The 19,984-nt window shown below is 55.0% G+C and overlaps 1 protein-coding gene across 3 annotated transcripts in view; it reads left to right on the top strand.

Moving 5' to 3' along the window:
* UNC5B (unc-5 netrin receptor B) overlaps nt 1–19,770 on the top strand; it is a 52,936-nt gene extending 33,166 nt beyond the window's left edge. Inside the window, exons 2-17 of one of the 3 annotated variants that reach the window (XM_086899367.1) lie at nt 4,053–4,274; nt 7,851–7,994; nt 9,062–9,165; nt 9,660–9,840; nt 10,391–10,558; nt 10,993–11,157; nt 11,850–11,882; nt 12,387–12,581; nt 12,904–13,299; nt 13,873–13,960; nt 14,044–14,212; nt 14,301–14,534; nt 15,376–15,525; nt 15,789–15,953; nt 16,036–16,226; nt 16,964–19,770. In XM_086899367.1, the coding sequence (XP_086755493.1) occupies nt 4,053–4,274; nt 7,851–7,994; nt 9,062–9,165; nt 9,660–9,840; nt 10,391–10,558; nt 10,993–11,157; nt 11,850–11,882; nt 12,387–12,581; nt 12,904–13,299; nt 13,873–13,960; nt 14,044–14,212; nt 14,301–14,534; nt 15,376–15,525; nt 15,789–15,953; nt 16,036–16,226; nt 16,964–17,129 (2,771 nt within the window). In that variant the 3' untranslated portion in view covers nt 17,130–19,770. The remainder of the gene's footprint in view (nt 1–4,052; nt 4,275–7,850; nt 7,995–9,061; nt 9,166–9,659; nt 9,841–10,390; nt 10,559–10,992; nt 11,158–11,849; nt 11,883–12,386; nt 12,582–12,903; nt 13,300–13,872; nt 13,961–14,043; nt 14,213–14,300; nt 14,535–15,375; nt 15,526–15,788; nt 15,954–16,035; nt 16,227–16,963) is intronic. The other 2 variants (XM_086899369.1, XM_086899368.1) reach the window with 2 other exon arrangements.
* The last annotated feature ends 214 nt before the right edge of the window (nt 19,771–19,984 follow it).

The following is a 19,984-nucleotide window of genomic DNA, read 5'->3' as shown; positions in this document are numbered from 1 at the left end:
TCCTTACATCGCATCCCTGCCTGCCTGGTACCGGGAGGAGGGATGGTGGTGGCCGTGGGTGATGGGCAGCCACTAATGCTCCTGTAATCTTCCAAATATTTGGAGGGATAACAATGGCAGGAGAGAGGATTTTAACGCTTTCCTGGGGAGGTTGGCTCGGCCATTGCCGCACGGGGAGTTGATTCCCGGGCTCGCCATCCCTGGTGTGCTGCGTGTTTGGGGTGATGGAGTGGGGGGGTTAAGGCTGGATCCCGGCTCCGGTGCTGCTCCCTGTGAGGGGTGGGGTGGGTTTGGGGTCAGGGATCTTGACAAGTTGCAGAACGCTGGCGGCAAACATCTGCAAATCACCCCCCAGGGAACAGATGCTGCGGATAATCCAGCTCAGCCCCAGCAGATTAAAATGTGTGATGAGGGATGGGGAGAGGAAAAGAAGTGCCTGTTCCCCTCCTCCCTTTTCCTCTCGTTGCTCCTACTACACTCATCCCCGAGGCTTCAGGATTTGGTCCCGTGGGTCGAGCTGGGAGCTGCCCCCTCTTTGTCTCTCGCTCCCCACAAAGAGCTCCAGACACCCCGTAACACCGAGCCCCGAGTAGTGTGAGATTGTGGGATGGTGACAGCCTGGAATTTCCAAAAAAAAAACCCAAAAAAAAATCCCCCAGAAGAGATCTGGGAAGCAGGCACCCACCTCCAGCAGGAAGGAGGGAAGCCGGCAGATGGGAACCCCCTGCAGACGTCTGCCAGGGAGATGATTACAGGCAGCGCAGCGCGCTCTCAAATATTTATTAGTTTGTCACCGCTGGGAGTTTTATTGCTGGTGTGATTGCGGGACTGGAAATCCCGGCTGTGCAGGGCTCCTTTCCTGCTTTCCCATGCAAAAACACCTCCCATGCCCCGCTGCTCCTGCGGTCACTGGGCCACGGTGTCACCTGGGCTGGGACGAGAGCCGCAGTGGCCTCTGGAGGTGATGGGGTTGCCCCACTGGGGCTTTTTTCGGGGTTGTTGTTGCTGGGCCATCAGGGCACGCAGCAGCAGTTGTTCCTGCACAAGCAGCCGCGTTTCTCCCCCCACCGTGTGTGGATTTTTTGGGGGAGCGCCGGCAGAGCGAGAGGTTTCCCATGCGGCGGGTGGCCGGGCGTCGGGAACAGGGATGAAAGGCTGGCTTGATGGCTTATGATAAATGTGCCCAGCATGGTTCTCCTCCCTTTTCTCATCCAAAGTCCCCGTTGTTGCTATGCCTTAATTCTTCCCCAGCGTGTTTAAATAGCAGCGACCGTTTCATGCTGGAGGAAAACGCCCTGCCCAGCTGCGAATGCTTTTTCCCAGCTAATTTCTAAATGGAAAAAAAAATCACCCTCCCCCTTGGTTTGCTCCCATCCCTGAGTCTGGGGAGTCTGTGGGGTTGGGGCTCCGTGGCATGGCCCCAGTTGTGAGTCTGCCATGAAAAACCCATCATCCTTTTCTCCTGTCTCCTGTTAGAGCTGCTTTTTAGGCCAGAAACAAAAGATCCCTCAGCTGTTGTGAGTTTGCAGGATTTTAACTTTCCCAGCATACTCCTTTGCCTAAAAGGTTCAGGTGTTTGGGGTTCAAGCCTCAAACCCAGCAGGATTTTGCAGCCACCAAAAGCCGATGTCGGATCTGGCTGGTGACACCATCCTATCCCCCACCCTCATCCCTGAACTCACTGCGCCCACGTGGAGGAGAACCGTGAAGGCCCAGAAGTTGTTTGGGCAGACCCCCTCTTGGAGCAGGGTCTGGATGGGATTTTTGGCACCACCAGCAGCATCTCAGCCCCAAAGCTTGTGCTGGGGGCTCCCACCGCAGCCTTCACCCTTCCCACTGCAGATGATCCCGGTGAGTCACAAATCCGGCATTTTCATCCCCAGCCGGCTGTGACTCATCCCCTCCCAGATCCTCTTGGGTGACCTAAAGTCTTGTTTAGAATCACCAAAGCGCTGATGAGGTGGGAGAAAACATATCCTTGGCCTTGGCTCTTGGAGAAGGAGCTCTCCTCCTGGCCTGTGGTTTAGGCTCAGGGCCATGTGTGCTTTGGGGTGTCACCTCCATAGGGGACAATCCTTCCAAAAACTCCTTAGGATACCCGTGCCCATTCCCAGCTGCCAGGCTCAGGTCTGGCTTTGCCACAGGGATGCAGAGAGCATGGTATCAGGGAGGTTTTCACACAAGCCCGTGAGTGAAGTTTTGTTGGCTGCCTCTGTTGCCAGTTCGATTATCTCCTGCCAGCCCCCTTTGCCAGGGAATTTAGAACCATGGCGTCAAAGCACTTTTTGAAATTTAAAAAAAAAAACCAAAAACAACCAAAAACGACCTAGAGGATGAAAAATTGAGGGGCAAATTAAAAAAGGGGCAGGGGAAAAATAAAAAAAAAGGGATATTTGCTGCTGTGACAGGTAAAAGGCTGCTCAGCAGGAGAGGGGAGCAGGAGCAGTGGCCTGAGGTGGTCACAGGGAGCAGTGTGGGATGGTTCAGGGTGGGGGTCACCCACTTTGGCATTCCCTGTCTCCCTGCCTGCCACAGGGCCTGGGAAAATTACAGGTCTGCAAATGAGACGGGGGAGGAAATAACCAGCAGCAGAGAGGTGGGGAAGAGCCAGCCAGAGAGAGAGAGAGAGAGAGAGAGAGAGAAATTAGCCCGGAGTTTAATTCATTGTTTCCAAAAGAGCAGTTAATGGATTATGACAAATGTCCTACTGCTCTCCCTTAGTGCTGTGTTAAATGGAAATGGAAAGTCAATTTTCCTAAATGGATTTTAAACGACTGACCTCGTGCATTTTTTTTTTTTTTTCCCTTCCCCTCACTGATTTTTGCTCAGGAGGAAGCTGGGTCATCTTGTTTTCTTGCTGCATCTGATTATATTTTTTTTTCTCTTCCTCCTCTTCCTCCTCCTCCTCGTAGCTTGGGATTCTGATGCTCTCTGTGCAGCACCGTTCCTTGCCAAGGGTGATGAAGGGAGTGGGCTCCTTTCTTTTCCCTGCCAGCTCTGGAGATGTTATCATGGGGCTGGGGATATTTACTGTTTTCCTGCACGCTGCAGTGCCTGGAGTTGAGAATCACAGCTCTGGCTGGGGGAAGAGAGGAGGAGGAAAAGCTCATAACTCCTTTGAGTGTAAAGAAAAGCCTCGAGATGTGACCTGACTGCTAGTGAGATTCCCAGGAACAACAGGTTAAGCAGCAGCATCCCTGTGCACCTGTGTGGGGGTTTTTATTACTCCTGTGATATTTGGGGTTGATCTTAATGGGCTGGAAACAGGTCTCCTGCAGATGATGCTCAGCTTCAGTCAGAGCACCTTCCCAAGCTGCTGCTGCTGGGAATGAGCCACCCTGAGGCTCCCACTCCTAAGGGATAACGTTCCTGTGCGAGCACTGAGCTGCTGCACCCCTTTCCAAGATTTTTCTTCTTGCCTGGCCTCAGCAGACGTGACCTCCAGTTGTTTTTGCCTTTAGATGGCTTTTGAAAGCAAACAAGCTTTCAATCTGGACCTGCACAGCCCCCCCTTTTCTGCGACAGTGTGAATCCTGGTGGCACCTCTGGGGGTGATGTTCTCTGGAGGTGGCTGGGCTGGAAGCTCCCCTGTTGGGGGATGCTGAAATCCAGGTGTTGGCAGGGGGTGAGATCCCAAATGCAGCTCCAGTGAAGGTGTGGATATCTGAGATTTATGTGGCCAGCATTCCCAGCACAAGCCCTGCCAGCATTTTGCTTGGAGCATGCCCATGCATTCCTCATGTCTGGGAGGAGGAGGCTTGGGGTGGGGGACACCGGCTCCCTTTGGAGCCCCTCTGTGTCCCCATCACCATCCCTGGACCTGGATTTGTTTTGCTTTTCCCCTGGCAGCATCCTCTAGTGAGATCACTTTTGGGGTGTGGATGGGGGCCCGGTACCCAGGTGAAACAGGATTGATCCCACAGCTCTGCAGCTTACAGGGGTTTGCTTTGCTGGTTTTTGGGGAGCCCCCAGCCCTCTTTTTGCTTTTTTTGGGAGTGAGCAGGGGGGCTGGGGACATGGAGCACCTCCTGACCCTCTGGGTCCCCTGGCAGGGCTGGAGTACAGCGATGTGCTGCCCGACTCCTTCCCGTCGGCGCCGGCGGAGACGCTCCCACACTTCCTGCTGGAGCCACAGGACGCCTACATCGTGAAGAACAAGCCCGTGGAGCTCGTGTGCCGCGCCAACCCCGCCACGCAGATCTACTTCAAGTGCAACGGAGAGTGGGTCAACCAGAACGACCACGTCACCAAGGAGAGCCTGGATGAGGTCACCGGTGAGCAAAGCCACCCCAGCATCCCTCTGCCTTCCCGTCCCTCTGCCTTCCCGTCCCTCTGCCTTTCCCATCCCTCTGCCTTCCCGTCCCTCTGCCTTCCCGTCCCTCTGCCTTCCCGTCCCTCTGCCTTCCCATCCCTCTGCCTTCCCGTCCCTCTGCCTTCCCGTCCCTCTGCCTTCCCGTCCCTCTGCCTTCCCGTCCCTCTGCCTTCCCATCCCTCTGCCTTCCCGTCCCTCTGCCTTCCCGTCCCTCTGCCTTCCCTTCCCAAGCCCTGTTCCCTCTTGCCACAGCCATGCCACTGATGGTTCTCCTGCAGGTGGACCTCCAGACCACCGGTGAAAGCACCACGATGGTGCTGTGGTCACCACACACCCCCTCCCAGAAGCTTGGGGAAGTCACCCTGACTGATTTCATGCTTACCCTGATGCAGGACTTGGGGTTTCTTAGAAGGGATTTTGAAGGTGGCATGTTTAAGTCTGGTAAAAAAAAAAATAAGGAAAGAAAGGGGCTGCTTCCCTGCAAAAAGCCTAATCAACATGTAGGAGTCATTGCCAGGAGGGGTGGCAAAGGCTGGCAGCTTATGCAGGAGGGATTAAGTGTTTAATGGGTAATGAGAGCAATTGCAGGTAGGATTTGAAATGCCTGTTGATGGCAAATGAGCCCTTTTCTGCCTCAGAGGAAAAGTCAGCCTCTGGCTGCCTGCAACGGGGTGAGAAGGTGGCTTAGGCATTCTAGGGGGAGATCCGACTCCATGGGATCGGGCTCTGCAGAGCTGCTTGGTCCATGCCTTGAAACATCCTGGCGTGAGAACAAGGTGTGGGGTTGAATATATCATGTAACCAAGTAGATCTGCTAAAATTGGGGTGGTTTAGCCCGGCACCCATCTTTTCTGCACCAGTTTTGGTGGCTGACCAGGAGTGGAGGAAAGTCACATTTTCCCTGTGAGGTCTGCCCTCTGCAAACCTCTGCGCACGTGGCATCCAGAGGGCTTTAAATCAAGGCAGCCTTTTGAACTGCAGTGGTGTTGGCCTTGGAAGGCAGGCTGGGCTTAGAGGAGGGACTTCACCAGCCTGAAGGAGCCACCAGGTTTTTGACAGAATCTCCTGCTGTCCCCATGATTTTTCCCCCAGCCTTGCCCTTCCCTGGTATCTCTTGCTCTCCACCCTGTAGTAGCCATGAGCCTGTCTGTGCTCTGGTGCATCCCTGAACCTGCTCTGCAAAGGGAAAATCCTTTCTTTCCTCTGCAGCTTTTTGAGCCTTTCCTGCTAAAGCTGCTTTAGCCATTCATGGGCTGTTTTTCCTCTAGAGGAAAAGTAGTCAGAGATGCCCAGGCAGGCTGTTCCTTTGCTTCTCTGGCAGCTGACATGAGCAGGGGACGCTCTGTTTCCCTCTTTCGGGGTGCATCTCCACCTCCCAGCTCTTGCAGAGGCCAGATTTGAAACCCTCACCACTGCAGGGCAGAGTCAGTGCTGGTCAGTGACCGAGCAGCCTTTGCCAAGGGGTTTTTCATTTATTTATAACATTTGGCCACGCTGGGTTGAGCCAAAGGTCTGTGTGCCCCGCACTCGGCAGTGGAGGCTGCTTAGGGGAAGATCATGGAACCAGGACAAGGAAGGAGCAATGGAGCTGCCCTGTCACCCTCCCAGCTTTCCACCACTCACAATCAGGGACTCCCAGCTCTGCTGTCAACATCTGAGCAGCGTGGTCCAGCTCTGGGTGGAATCCCCTCCTTGGTAATTTGTCTAATTTCTCTGGAGCATCCTGTAGGAGGGAGGTGGGTCTCATGCCTTGGTGATGTGCAGTGTGGATAGAAACACTCTATGTCATAGCCTCATGGAATGGTTTGGGTTGGAAGGGACCTTAAAAATGATCTAGTCCAACCCCCTGCCATGGGCAAGGGCACCCTACACTAGCCCAGGTTCTTCCAAGCCTGGCCTGGAACGCTCCCAGGGACGGGGCATCCATCTGGGCAAACTGCTGCTGTGGGAACTCATTTGCTTTGGTCCGGCGTCTCCCTCTCAGTTTGGGAATTTGGGAAGGAAGCAGCACACACCTCCAGGCTTCAGAGATGGCATTGCTCCGCTATCAGGGAGCCAGCAGTGCCTGCAGGTGATGCTGTGCATGTAAAAGCTGCCAGTGTGGGCATCTCTTTCCTCTCCCTGAGGAAAACAGAGCTGGAACCAAAGTGGTTTAATGTGCTGAAATAAATCTGCATTTGCAGCATTGTTCGGGAAAGCTGCTGGAAAGGTTAGAGCCGGGCACAAAGGCACGGGTTAACATGGTTAGTTTTTAAGTGTCCTTGGTTAAAAGCTTGGAAAAAGGGACCTTTAAGAAGAAGGGGAAGGAAAAAAAAAAAAACAAGCAGAAACAAACCAGGAACTTTTAAGATGACGTGTCTTGAATGAGCCTGGCTCAGTAATGCTCTGACTGCGTCTGATCCAAAACATTTCATGCGGAAGAAAGCAAAAATAGGCCAAGTCAGAGAGGATAATTCAGCTGGGTGAAGAGGGCTGGGCAGGAAGAGTGGCTCTGTTTGGGTGCCTGCAAGCCCTTAGGAAGTCACTCCTGTGTGCCATGAGCTCGATCTTCAGTTTGGGGTAGTCGCTGCTTTCAGAGGGGACAGAGGTGTAGGATTTTTGCAGGATGCTTCCCACCTTTCCAAGGTGTGCTCATCCCACCAGAGCTTCCCAGACAGACAAGATGGATTGGAGCCATATCTCCATCCCGGGTCATTTTCAAATCCCTAAGTTTCCCAAAAGTGCTTGGCCCCCTTTGCTTTTGGGGTTTTCTTGTGGTTATGGATTTTTTTTATTATTTTTACCTGAATAGTGACAAAATAAATTGTATTTCCTTGTCAGGTCTTCTGCAGGAAGGGAGACAGTAATTGCTCCTCACAGCACTGGGAGTGAGCTGTAACAAAATTACAGCTGGGGAGCGTGCTGCTCTCGATCACTGTGAAATTGAGGCCTTTTTAAAATAGAAACTGAAAAGAAAAAGCCAAAACAGGCAGGTATTGCTTAAAATAAGGAAAAGTAAGCCCCGAGTCCGTCCTGCCCTTGGTAATGATCACTGATGCTCCTGCAATCCAGGGGATCATGTCCTGGTTGTGGTGGTGTCACCTTTGTCATTGCCCCTCTGCCATGGCCAGGCCGTTATATTTAAGGTTTTATTTCTCTTGTTATATTCAAGTGGCAGAGATAGGGGTGGTTTCTCCCCACAGCAAAGCCTGGGAGAAGCATCCTTCAAACCCTGGAAAGGGATCTGGACAGGGATGCTGGCAGTGTGGGGGAGAGCTGGTGGAGGATGGTGATGCCTTGAGAAATGGTGAAGAGATTCCGGTCCTGCTCAGCTGGACTGGGGGGGAAAAAAGAGGCGCTTCCACCTGATCCATTTCCCTGGCTTCATCCCATTCTTCAGAGGGAACAGTCTCCCTGATTTGAGAGCTGCCAACCCCAGATGAGAAGCCTCCAACCCTCTGCCCTCCAGCTTTGCACGTGCACCGCCCCTCCTGGGTGCTGCCTCAGTTTCCCTGCTCCTGGCCGCTCATCTGACGCCATGCCTCTGTCCCCGTTGCAGGGCTGCTGGTGCGGGAGGTGCAGATCGAGGTGTCCCGGCAGCAGGTGGAGGAGCTGTTTGGCCTGGAGGATTACTGGTGCCAGTGCGTGGCCTGGAGCTCGGCGGGCACCACCAAGAGCCGCCGGGCTTACGTCCGCATCGCCTGTGAGTGCCACTCCCGTCTCTGAAGGCTCGCTCCTTCTCCGCTTTCTGATCATATTTGGGGTGACCCATCCTTGCCTGGATGGCCTCGGTTTCCTCTCCCCACCCCAAATCCACGGCTCTGTTTCGGAGCGTCACCGTCCCCACTGGCAGGGTTAACGCCGCATCGCCCGGCAGCGTGCTCAGCGCTTCCCAGGGTTTTATTATCCTTAACAACCCGATGGATGGCACCTTGAATCGGTGGCTCCGCGTCCTCCGGGTCCCTGCTGTCACGTGTCGCTGCCCTGAGCTGCTGTTTGGGGGTGGCAGCCTGATCAAAGGCCAGTTGGTTTTAATTCCACCTGAATTTGCTTGCTTAGCAAACGAGGTGGTGGAGATACAGGAGGACAGCCAGGCTTCCCCGGTCCCAAAGAGGGATTTTGCTATTAGAGGGGTAATAATGCAACACTTTATCCAAAAGAGAGAGGGAAGGCTTTAGTCTGGGAAAACCACAGACTCAGAGTCATAGAACGACAGAAAGTTTTGGGTTGGAAGGGACCTTAAAACTCACCTCATTCCAGCCCCACCCTCTTCTAGACCAGCTTGCTCCAAACCCCCTCACGCCTGGCCTTGAGCACTTCCACGGCATTTTTTGGAGCGGAGGGCTCAGGAGCCGCATGGAGAAATCTGGGAGTTGTAGCAGAGGATTGCAGCACCATCTAGTGATGTCCCTGCTCCTTTCCAGGCTCTGGAGCAGGACACTGCTCTGTCCCCCACATCCCGAGGGGCTTTGCTGGGAGGGATGAAGAAATAGTGGGTAAACTGAGGTTAGCCCCAAAAGGAAAAGACAGGATGGGGTATAAGCTTACAGTCACATGAAGGAGGAAATGTATCATCCTTGAGCACCATGTGCTGCCCCAAACCCATCCTGGAAAACATGGTTCTTCCTCCCAGAGCACGTTTTGCCCTGGCTGTGCCAGAGGGACTTCCTGACTTGAGGGTGCTTGGTGCTGAGATGCTCACCAAAGCTTTGGAGGCTGCCCTGTTGCTGCTGCAGGCTGGTGACTCCTGGCTTTTCCTTCCCCTGCCAGACCTACGGAAGAACTTTGATCAGGAGCCGCTGGGCAAGGAGGTCCCACTGGAGCATGAGGTGCTGCTGCAGTGTCGCCCACCCGAGGGGGTCCCACAGGCTGAGGTGAGCGGCTCTTGAAGGAATGCATGGTGGGGTGTCCCATCCCATCCCATCCCATCCCATCCCATCCCATCCCATCCCATCCCATCCCATCTCCTGCCAGCTCTCATTCAGCACAATGGTTTATTTTGGGCAGCACCTGCTCAGCACACTTCTCCCACACTTTCTGAGGTGCCTCAGAGGGAGGATCTGACGAGGAGGCACCCAGTGAGTTGTCTGGGTGGAGAGGTCACCAGTGGGAGCTGCAGGCTAGGGAAATCAGTATGGATGGATTTTCCTACCATGGCAGTGGGCTCTCCTTGCCCACAGCTCCGTCAGCCGCTGGGAGCTGCGTGTTGGAGGGAGCCACAGTGTCTCATCCTTGGCCAAAACACCAGTAACATGCCCCAGTCGGTCTGGTTTGGCCCAGTTTTCAAGGAGAAATCAATCCAGTCTGGGGCAAGGTTGTCTTTTGGTCTTGGCCATGGTTTAACCTCCATCCCTTCCTGTCCTGCCAGGTGGAGTGGCTGAGGAACGAGGACGTCATCGATCCCACCCAGGACACAAACTTCCTGATCACCATCGATCACAACCTCATCATCAAGCAGGCCCGGCTGCTGGACACTGCAAATTACACCTGCATGGCCAAGAACATCGTGGCCAAGCGCCGGAGCACCACGGCCGCTGTCATCGTCTACGGTACCGGCCCATGCTCCGGGAAGGGGACCTTTAGTGCTGGCTATGTCTCCAAGCCAAGGGGGAATATGGGAATTTCCTGGGAGTGGTAGGAGGGAATTAGTGCATTACATGAGGTGATAACCAGTATCTGCAGGACAGGAGCCCTAATGGCTTCCACAGGCAGTGAGGAGAGGTTTGGGGCGAAGGGGTGGAGGTGTTTCTGAGTGTTCTCAGCTGGGTAGGAGGGTGGATGGAGGTTGGATCCAGACTCTGGATTACTCTGACTCTCAAAGCAGCTGGAAAGCTGTATTTGTCTGAACTTTGCTATGAAATCAAAGATCTCCTCAGGGCCAGACGCAAAAATATTTGCCAAGTGGAAAAAGGACCAAAGCAGTCTTGAGCATCTCGGGCATGGGGTGGTGACACAGGAGGGAGTTTTGTGGTTTGCTGTTCACGAGGCTGAGCTGTAACAGGGGGTCACAGAAGGTGTAAGAACTCAAGGCTTAGCTCCAGTCTGAGGCTCAGCTGATGGATTTGTCTCCAGAATTAACTGTGCCCATCTCCTCTGCAGTGAATGGTGGCTGGTCCACCTGGTCGGAGTGGTCTCCTTGCAATAACCGCTGTGGCCGGGGCTGGCAGAAGCGCACCCGGACCTGCACCAACCCCGCGCCCCTGAACGGCGGCTCCTTCTGCGACGGGCAGCCCTTCCAGAAGATCACCTGCACCACCCTCTGCCCAGGTAAGGAGGGCTCAGAAACCACTGTACCCCAGGCTGCGGTGGGGATTGTTGGGATTGTTCAGCCTGGATGAGAGAAGGCTCTGAGGTGACCTCATTGCAGCCTACAAGAAACACGGAGAGAGATTATTTACAGGGGCCTGGAGTGACAGCACAACAGAGAATGGCTTTAAACAGACAGAGGGCAGGATTAGATGGGATAGTGGGAAGAAATTCTTCCCTGTGAGGGCGGGGTGCCCAGAGAAGCTGTGTTTGCCCCTGGATCCCTGAAAGCGTCCAAGACCAGGCTGAACGGAGCTTGGAGCAACCTGGGGTAGTGGAAGGTGTCGCTGCCCATGGCAGGGGGTTGAAACAAGCTGGTCTTTAAGGAGTGCTGGGATGACACTCCCCAGAATAGCAGAACGCTTTACTGACGCTGCCATGCTGCCTGCCCGCAGTGGACGGCGCGTGGACGGAGTGGAGCAAGTGGTCGGCATGCAGCACCGAGTGCACCCACTGGCGCAGCCGCGAGTGCACGGCCCCCGCGCCCCGCAACGGCGGCAAGGACTGCAGCGGGGTGCTGCTGGACTCCAAAAACTGCACCGACGGCCTCTGCCTACACAGTGAGTGTCCAGGAGCGTAGCTGCGGGCATGAGGATGTGCTGTAGGAGATGCTGTGGCGCTCCGGCGTTCGGCCACGCTTTGTTGGCTGTGCCTCCAAGCTGGTGGAGCAGCCGGTGCCGCCTGAGTTTTAAGTCGTGTCTTCAAAAAGGTGTTTTTGAGCAGGTTCTCCCCTTCTAGAGTTATTTCTTACCTGGAGGAAGATGTACTGGGGATTTGGGAGGGATCTAAATGTTCCACTGGCATTGAGACCCCTGTCCCCCCGCCATAGGTTTGGGGTCTCTGCTGAAATAAAGCTGGTTGTGGGTAGACAGGGAAACAGGAGGGGTTTCTCAGGCACACTGTGAAAACACCTTCCCTGAGTCACTGCTGGGAGTTCTGCAGGTGGTTTCTTGAGGAAATAAACCCATAATGGTGGTAGTGCTGCTGCTACCTGTGAGCAGGTGTGCTGAAGGCAGCCAGTGCTGCCACCTGCTGCTGTGTGACACCACTGTCCCCCTTACTGCTTGGGCATGGGGATGTCCTTGTCACCACGCTTCTACCTGGCTTTTGGAATGCCCCAGGGAATGATGCTGATCTCCCACACAACCCCCCTGGCCCCCACACCGGGCTGGCTTACCTCCCACTTTCTGTTTCATCTCATCCCCATCATCACCTTCACCTTTTTCTTTTCTAACTTTGTTTTTCCTAACAGATAAAAGAATTCTAAACGAGCCCAAAAGCCACCGTAAGTGCTCATTTCATGGCCATTATTTTTTGTTTTGTTTGTTCCTGTGGTTTTCTTCTGTTGAATCCACGGCAGGGGTTCCCTGGCAGCTGGGCCAAGGACAGGGTGGGAAGATGGAACAACTAAAGCCCATTCCAAAACTCCTGTGGGCTCCTCAGGGTTGTCTCTGTTAGGATGTGAGGGTTGCTCACAGCTTCGTGAGCCTGAGCTGCACAAATTTAACGTTTCTGTGACCTTTGGTGCTCAGGTGAAGTTTGCACGAGCTGTGGCCCGGTGTCCTCCAAAGGTCTGAGGGCTTCACCTCCATCTCATTCTGTGGCATTGCTCTGGACTTCCTGCTCTTAAAAAACACCTTCTATCCTCTTGCCAGCCTTTCCAGCAGGCCCAGGGCACATCTTTCCGCCCATGCCTGAGTCAGTGGTGGGATTGGGGAGCGATGGTGGGTCTTGATGTGATTTTTTGCTGCCCCTTTTTTCACCTCTTTGTGTCTTTAATCCCTCTCAGTGCTGGAGGCCACGGGCGATGTGGCCCTGTACGCCGGGCTGGTGGTGGCCATTTTCGTCTTCATCGTGATCCTCATGGCCGTGGGGGTGGTGGTGTACCGGAGGAGACGCCGGGATTTCGACACGGACATCACGGACTCCTCAGCTGCTCTGACCGGAGGGTTTCACCCTGTCAACTTCAAGACATCCCGGCATGGTAAGAGCCATGAAGATCCTCACCAGCCTTAGGTCAAGCAGAAAGAAAGTCATAGGAGAGGGTGGATCCTCACTGGGATCCCGTTTTCTCAAGGGAATATACTGATTTTTGAAGGCTGAAGGCTCCATGGAGGTGCTGATGGTGGGAATCAGGGCAGCCTGGTCTAGCGGCAGGTGCCCCATGGCAGGGGTTTAGAACGAGGTGGTTTTGACGGTCCCATCCAACCCAAACCCTTCTGGGATGTCTTCCACTCGAGCAGTACTTTTCCATGCCCTCACTTCCACTGCTGTCTTCATCCCACCTTTGTTTCCTGGTCCGGCAGACAACCCTCAGCTGCTGCACCCTTCGATGCAGCCGGACCTGACGGCCAGCGCAGGCGTGTACCGCGGCCCCATGTACGCCCTGCAAGACTCCTCTGACAAGATCCCCATGACCAACTCGCCCCTGCTGGACCCCCTGCCCAGCCTCAAGATCAAGGTGTACAACTCCTCCACCGCCTCCTCCTCCTCGCCGGGGCTGCACGACGGCACGGACCTGCTGGGGGGAGGCCCCGCCACCAGCACCTACCCGGGGGATGCCGCCAGGGACGGCCACTTTGCCAACGTGCGGAGCAAAGGCCTGGGCTCCCAGCACCTCCTCAGCCTGCCCCGGGAGCACGGCTACAGCGCCAGCGGCACCTTTGGTTACCTGGGGGGAAGGCTCACCGTGCCGGGCACAGGTAGGCTGCAGGCTGGGGTGGGGTGGCTGCCGAGCCGTCAAGGAGTTGCTCTTGTCCCTGTGTGAGTGGCCTTTTGCTGTCCCAAACCTGGCTCGGGGTAGGAAGGCAGAAAGTTCCTCAGCTGGATATCTCAGGCTGGAGGTTACAGCCTCCTTGGGCTTGCCTTGGTCTTTCCTTGCCATTGATCCAGGGCTTGCACCTTGCAAAAACACGCAAAGATTAGGATTTTCCTTCCTGGTGAAGGAAGAACATTGGCCTCGCTCATCCCTGCAATCAGTGCAGAGAATCCCAGAGAAGCTGTGGCTGCCCCTTCCCCAGGAGCATCCAAGGCCAAGATGGACAAGGCTTGGAGCAGCCTGGGATAGTGGAAGGTGTTCCTGCCCAAGGCAGGGGTGCTGGGACTGGGTGACCTTCAGGGCCCCTTTCAACCCAAAGCATTCCATGCTTCTGTGGTCTGGAGGTGTTCCTCTCTGCGCTGCCCTGCTCTCCTTGTGCTCCCTGGCTGGGGTGAAGGGTGGTTTCTCCCTCATCCCCCGCTCTGCCTGTGACTGACACCCGTGTGTGCTGTTCCAGGGGTGAGCCTGCTGGTGCCCCACGGGGCCATCCCCCAGGGGAAGTTCTACGAGATGTACCTGGTGCTCAACAAGGCTGAGACCGCCCTGTAAGTCACCCCCCTGGCCACCCGCCCCTCGCTGGCCACCAGGGAGTTCCCTGCCCAACCTGTGTCCCCCTGTCCCTCCCCAGGCTGCCCTCTGAGGGCACACAGACAGTGCTGAGCCCGGCAGTGACCTGTGGGCCTACGGGCCTGCTCCTGTGCCGCCCTGTCGTCCTGACCATTCCCCACTGCGCCGACGTCGGCTCCTCGGATTGGATCTACCAGCTGAAAACACAGTCCCACCAGGGAAACTGGGAGGTAAGGGGGGAGCCCAGGCCCTGCAGCCAGCAGAGGGGCACAACCCCTTGGAGGACGGGCTGACCCCTCAATCTTGATGTCTCTGTAGGAGGTTGTGACCCTGGATGAGGAGACCCTCAACACTCCCTGCTACTGCCAGCTGGAAGCCAAGTCCTGCCACATTTTGCTGGACCAGCTTGGCACCTACGTCTTTGTGGGGGAGTCCTACTCCAGGTCAGCCATCAAGAGGCTCCAGCTGGCCATCTTTGCCCCCACCGTCTGCACCTCCCTGGAGTACAGCCTCAAGGTCTACTGCCTGGAGGACACGCCAGATGCTCTGAAGGTAAAGATCCCCTTCCCAAAGCTGTTTGTGCTGGCAGCAGGATGCTGCCTGGTGCCTCTCAGGATGGCCTGGCCCTGGGGAGCAGACAACCTGATGCAACTGCCTGCAAAGTGACCACAGTGAAATAATGAGGTGTTTACTGCTTTGCCTGTCCTTCCTCGTCCTCTGCCAAGGAAATAGGGAGGGTGCTGCATAGCTCTCCTGCAGGCATTACACGAGAGGTTTGGCTGCTGATGGGTGGGTTTTTTTATGGATCCTGTTATTCCTGCAGGGATCCATGTCTCTCCCTGCCCTGGAAGGGTTTTGTGGCATAGATAACATCCAGTGCATCACGGGAAGCTGGAGTTCAAATGCTTTGGCTACCTGGGCCCACCAGCGCTGGGGCTGTTTGATTCCCTGTGATCACAGGTCCAGTGGATCCTGTTGGGATTGATGTGGTGCCTCTAGGTGGAGATGTAGGCAGGGCTCTGGCTCTTGGCTTGTCTTTTTCTCCTAAAAGCTGCTGGTGTGATGAAGGGATGGTGTTAAAAGCAGAGGGAGTGGCACCCTTCAAGGGAGTGCCTGAGCCTTGTGTTGGAGCTTTGTGTTCTCCAAGGGGTACGGAGCCACTGATGGGTGCTCACTTCAGGAAATCCAAGTTTTAGGTGGGGCTGGTGTATGAGATGAGCTGGCAAGTTCTGCTGGGGTGGCCAAAAGCTGTTCTCCATGGGCTTGAGGCTGCTGCTGGCTCTTCTTGGCAACCCCTCTCCCCGCTCCATCCTGCCTTTGTGCGTGGAGGTGAGCAGAGGAGCAGCCCCTGCCCTTCTCCTGGGACTCACCCTACCTGTCCTGCTGCCCACAGGAGGTGCTGGAGCTGGAAAGGACATTGGGAGGGTACCTACTGGAGGAGCCCAAGCCCTTGCCCTTCAAGGACAGCTACCACAACCTGCGCCTCTCCATCCACGACATCCCCCACGCGCTGTGGAGGAGCAAGCTGCTGGCCAAGTACCAGGTGAGGGGCTGACATGGGGGCAACTGGGCTTCCAGACTTGGGAGCACCATCTCCAGCCAGGCACCACAGGGCTGTGGGTGTCCTGGGCCCGTCTCCTGAGCTGTCTCCCAAAGGGACAGAGGAGGAAGGGGACAGGTTTTCCAGTCTTTTCGGTGGGATGTTCTCTGTGAGCTCCTGCTGTCCCTTCCCATCCCTCATGGGGCGGCTGGAGGAGGTGGGAGCTGCTGGAGCCTTGGCTGAGCCCGTGCTTTGGTGGCCCACAGGAAATCCCCTTCTACCACATCTGGAGCGGCAGCCAGCGAGCGCTGCACTGCACCTTCACGCTGGAGAGGTACAGCCAGGCCTCCACCGAGCTCACCTGCAAGATCTGCGTCCGGCAGGTGGAAGGGGAAGGGCAGATCTTCCAGCTCCACATCACGCTGGGAGAGGTGAGCGGAGGGGAGGTGGCAGGGCAGCAGGGGACACTCTCAGACGTCTCAGCAAGGTCTCACCCTGTCCTTCCTCTTCCAGCACGGCAGCTCCTCCGACACCCTCCGCTCCCACCACAGCGGGGCCACCACAACCACCACCACCACCCAGGTGGGACCCTACGCCTTCAAAATCCCCCTCTCCATCCGGCAGAAGATCTGCAACAGCCTGGATGCTCCCAACTCCAGGGGAAACGACTGGAGACTTCTTGCCCAGAAGCTTTCCATGGACCGGTGGGTCTCCCCAGGCTTTGCTTTCCCTTCCTGTGCCCCCGACAGGAAGGCTTCACTCTGTGCTCCCTCTCAGCTGTAGACATCCAGTGGGGTTGTGTCCAGCTGTATATCCCCATAAATGGGGATAGAGCTCTGCATAGTTATATCCCTCTCTATCCTTGGATATGATTTTAAACTAAAAGAGGAGAGGTTTAGGTGAGATATGGGGAAGAAATTCTTCCTCTGGGGTTGGTGAGGCCCTGGCACAGGGTGCCCAGAGAAGCTGTGGCTGTCCCTGGATCCCTGGAAGTGTCCAAGGCCAGGTTGGGCAGGGTTTGGAGCAGCCTGGGTTAGTGGAAGGTGTCCCTGCCCACGGCAGATTTTGGAACTGGATGATCCCGCAGGTTCCTTCTAACCCGAACAATTCTGGCATCCATCTGTGCCACCCTCCCGCATCTCCTGTCAATTCGAATGGCCATTATTTATCTGGGACAATGGCTGTGCCACTCCCACCTGGTTTCACACCAGGACCAAAGGGAGAAAGGGTAATTTCAGCAAAGCCAAGCTGACATTGCTTCTGCACGAATACCAGCTCTGTCTAAAAATTGCAGGCGGTCTCTCGGGGGCTTTGGCATTTGTGTTACAGCATTCCCATCAAAGTTCACGTTCCAGATAGGTTTGCTGCTCCAGCATCCTCCCTCCTGCCGTCTCCAAAGGGCACCACAGCAGCCCAACCCTCTTCTGCTTCTCCCTTTCAGGTATCTGAACTACTTTGCCACCAAAGCCAGCCCCACCGGGGTGCTCCTGGACTTGTGGGAAGCCGAGCACCAGGACGACGGCGATCTCAACACCCTGGCCAGTGCCTTAGAGGAGATGGGCAAGAGCGAGATGCTGGTGGTCATGGCCACAGAGGGGGACTGCTGATGGTGCTCCCCACGCCTGGGGGGCCGGGAGGACGAAGCAGGGGGTGAGGAAGGGTCCTCCCCCGATGGCAGGGGGAGGCAGATCCGCCCTGAGCGGGGAGGGGCCGAGGCCGGCGCTTCTCCCGCATCACTGTCAGCCTTAGAGACCCATCCTCAGCGTTTACAAGCAATTCAAGTGTTAAACAGCATTCCTCCTCAAGGCACGGGGAGGAATTAGGGCTTCTCGAGTTGGGATGGGGGCTTTCCTTTTCCTTCTTCTTTTTGGGTTCCCTTCCTCCTCCTGTAATTGCATTTCTGCGTTGAAGAGACGAATACAATCCAGGCTTAACTTCTGTCAAAGGCTTCAGGCAGCTTAATGAGGCAAATAGGAAAGAAAAAAAAAGTTAAAAAAAAAAAAAAGTTTCTTAGGAAACGCAAATAATTTATTATCCAGATCTTTGGATGTGTCCTTTTTAAAAAAAAAAAAAAAAGAAAAAAAAAAGACAGATTTATAAATCTTTTTTTTTTTTCAGTGTGTGAGAGCAAGAGCGTCATTGTGGTCAGGGTGGCAGAGAGAGAGATTTCAATGGACGCACTTTTGTAAGGAAAAGCGTGTGATCCAAGTTGAGAAAAATGTGTTTACATGTCCTGGCACCCCTAGGGAGTCTGGAGGGTGAAGTGCCTCTCCTCCCCTCTGGTTCAGGGCCAGCTCAGACCCTTCCCAAGGCTTTTGTCCTTGCAAGCTCCCTTTTCCCTGCAGAAGGAATGATGGGTCCCACTCCGCCTGCAAGGAGGGATGAGGGATGCTGCCCTCTGTTTAGGGTTCAGGATGGGGAGAGTGCATCCAGATGTGGGTATTTGTAATGAATTCTCCCCTGGCATGGTTTGGGGGAGCTTTTTAGGATGACTACGCCTTCATTTACATAACTTCAGTACAAACCAAAGATTTCAGTCCTGCGCCAACCTCCAGACTCGAGGCTAAAGGGGGAGATGTTGTAAACCCAGTAGGATTTTGCGGTGAGCACCCCCAAACCTGGGCTTGGGGGTCAGAGGGAGGCGATGAGAGGGTGTGGAGGGGTCAGAGGAGAGCAGGGGCTGGGATGTGGCCAGGCCTCCGCTTCAGGTCCCTGCACTCCTGCCTGGATTTTGATGCAGCGTTTCAGCACGGATTCAGGGAGGTGTCCCTGAATGTCCTCTGGTGTCCCCAGGCTGCGAGCCAGGCTGAGCATTTTCACACGAGGTGATGGCAGTGTGTGAGCAGTGCTCAGGCTTCCATCCCTCACTGCAGCTCCTCTTTTTCCTTGGAATAGGCTTTCTGTAGCAATGGAGAAGCTGTGGGGTGAATGGAAAGCAATCGAGTGGTAGGCAGGAACGAGGTTCCTCACACCAGATACGGTGTCACGATGAAGGTAAAAAAATTAGGTTGCCTGCAGGTAGAAATAGTTACTCACCGAGTGCTGTATCTTAGAAATGTGTCTGTTTTAAAAAAAAAATAATGAAATAGGAAGGGGGTGGTAAGCTCAGGATTAGACTAGGTCACACAGCCAGGCTGTGGATTCTCCATCAGTGGAAGTATTAGGAGCATGTCCTGCTCTGGGCTGCAGAGCCCTGGATCAGCGTCATGGAATGCCTGTGGCACCCCACAAAATGCTGGGCACAGGAGCACACTCAGGGAGCCTGGAGAGCATCACCTGCTCCGGGCAGCTCGGGAGGAGCTTTCAGTATTGCTGGGACATGACAGGATTCCTCTGGGCAGCTCCTGAGGCACCGATGGAAAGCACGGAGCTGCTGCCTGCTGTGTCTCGGGGTCCCTGGGGCTCACTTCTTGCTGGGTTTTCAAGGCTGTGGGAGGGAAGGGAACTTTTCCCCTTGTGCTGGATGGGGAAAACTGCTGCTGGGTGAGCTCCTGTGTCACGTGGGAAGGGCCTTATCCAACTTTTGGGTTGAATTTGACCATTTCCAAGACCCTCTGAGCTAAGGAAGAATAAGCAAATTTGGAGAGCAATTAAGACTTGATGGATCAAGCCAGCTGCCCGTGGTCTCGAGGGCTCCTTTCCCAGTTCCATGGTGTTCTCTGAGGGATGAGATGCTCTTTCAGGTCGCCTGGGAATCTCTCTCGCTCCCATTCTCTGGTTTATGGATCACTGCACCGGGATGTGGGTCTGTCCATCCATCCATCCCTCCGTCCTGCCCGCGGGTGCCTCTCTCCATCTCCATCTGTGTTCATCTTCCCCTTCCTTTGGGCAGGCAGCAGCCACCTGGCTGGGCTGAAGTGCATGTTTGGGGAGATTCTCCCCGTTTTTCTGACCAGGGAACCTGCAGCAGGAGCGGGCCAGGGGGGATGCAGGGCTTGTCTCCAGCTCCCAGGAGCCCTCCACACCTCCCTCCACACCGGGGGTTTCTCCAGCCAGGCATTTTGGCAAAGGCAGTCCCTGTGGTCCGTGTCATGCTGGCAGTGTCCATCTCTCCCTCCAAAATGTGTTTCCATATTTATATGTCCAGGGGATGGGCCCGGTGGCGTCCTCTAAACCCGCGTCTGTTCATTCTGTAAACTAAAGAAATGTAAATAAAGTTTAGCATTCCTATTGTAACAAATTAATTTTTATGCAATAAATTATATTTCCTAGTCTAATAAAAAAAAAAAAGAAAAAAAAGGAAGGAAACAATCTGCTATCTCTCCTGTTCATCACTCACTGGTTCCTGCTGCATTTGGCATCTGCAGGGATTTGGGATCCCTGGGAGCATCCCTCCAACCTGCTGTGGGCTCCACTGCCACGGGAGGATGTTGCTCTTGGAGTCCCTGATGGAATTAATCTGGAGATTCACTGATGGTTTGTTTTGGGCTCACATGGGTGCTTCCAAGGCCAGGAGATGATG

The sequence above is a fragment of the Cyanistes caeruleus genome, chromosome 8, assembly GCF_971803275.1.
Source record: "Cyanistes caeruleus chromosome 8, bCyaCae1.hap1.1, whole genome shotgun sequence".
In the NCBI taxonomy this organism is placed as follows: domain Eukaryota; kingdom Metazoa; phylum Chordata; class Aves; order Passeriformes; family Paridae; genus Cyanistes; species Cyanistes caeruleus.
This window is presented reverse-complemented; position numbering and strand designations above follow the sequence as displayed.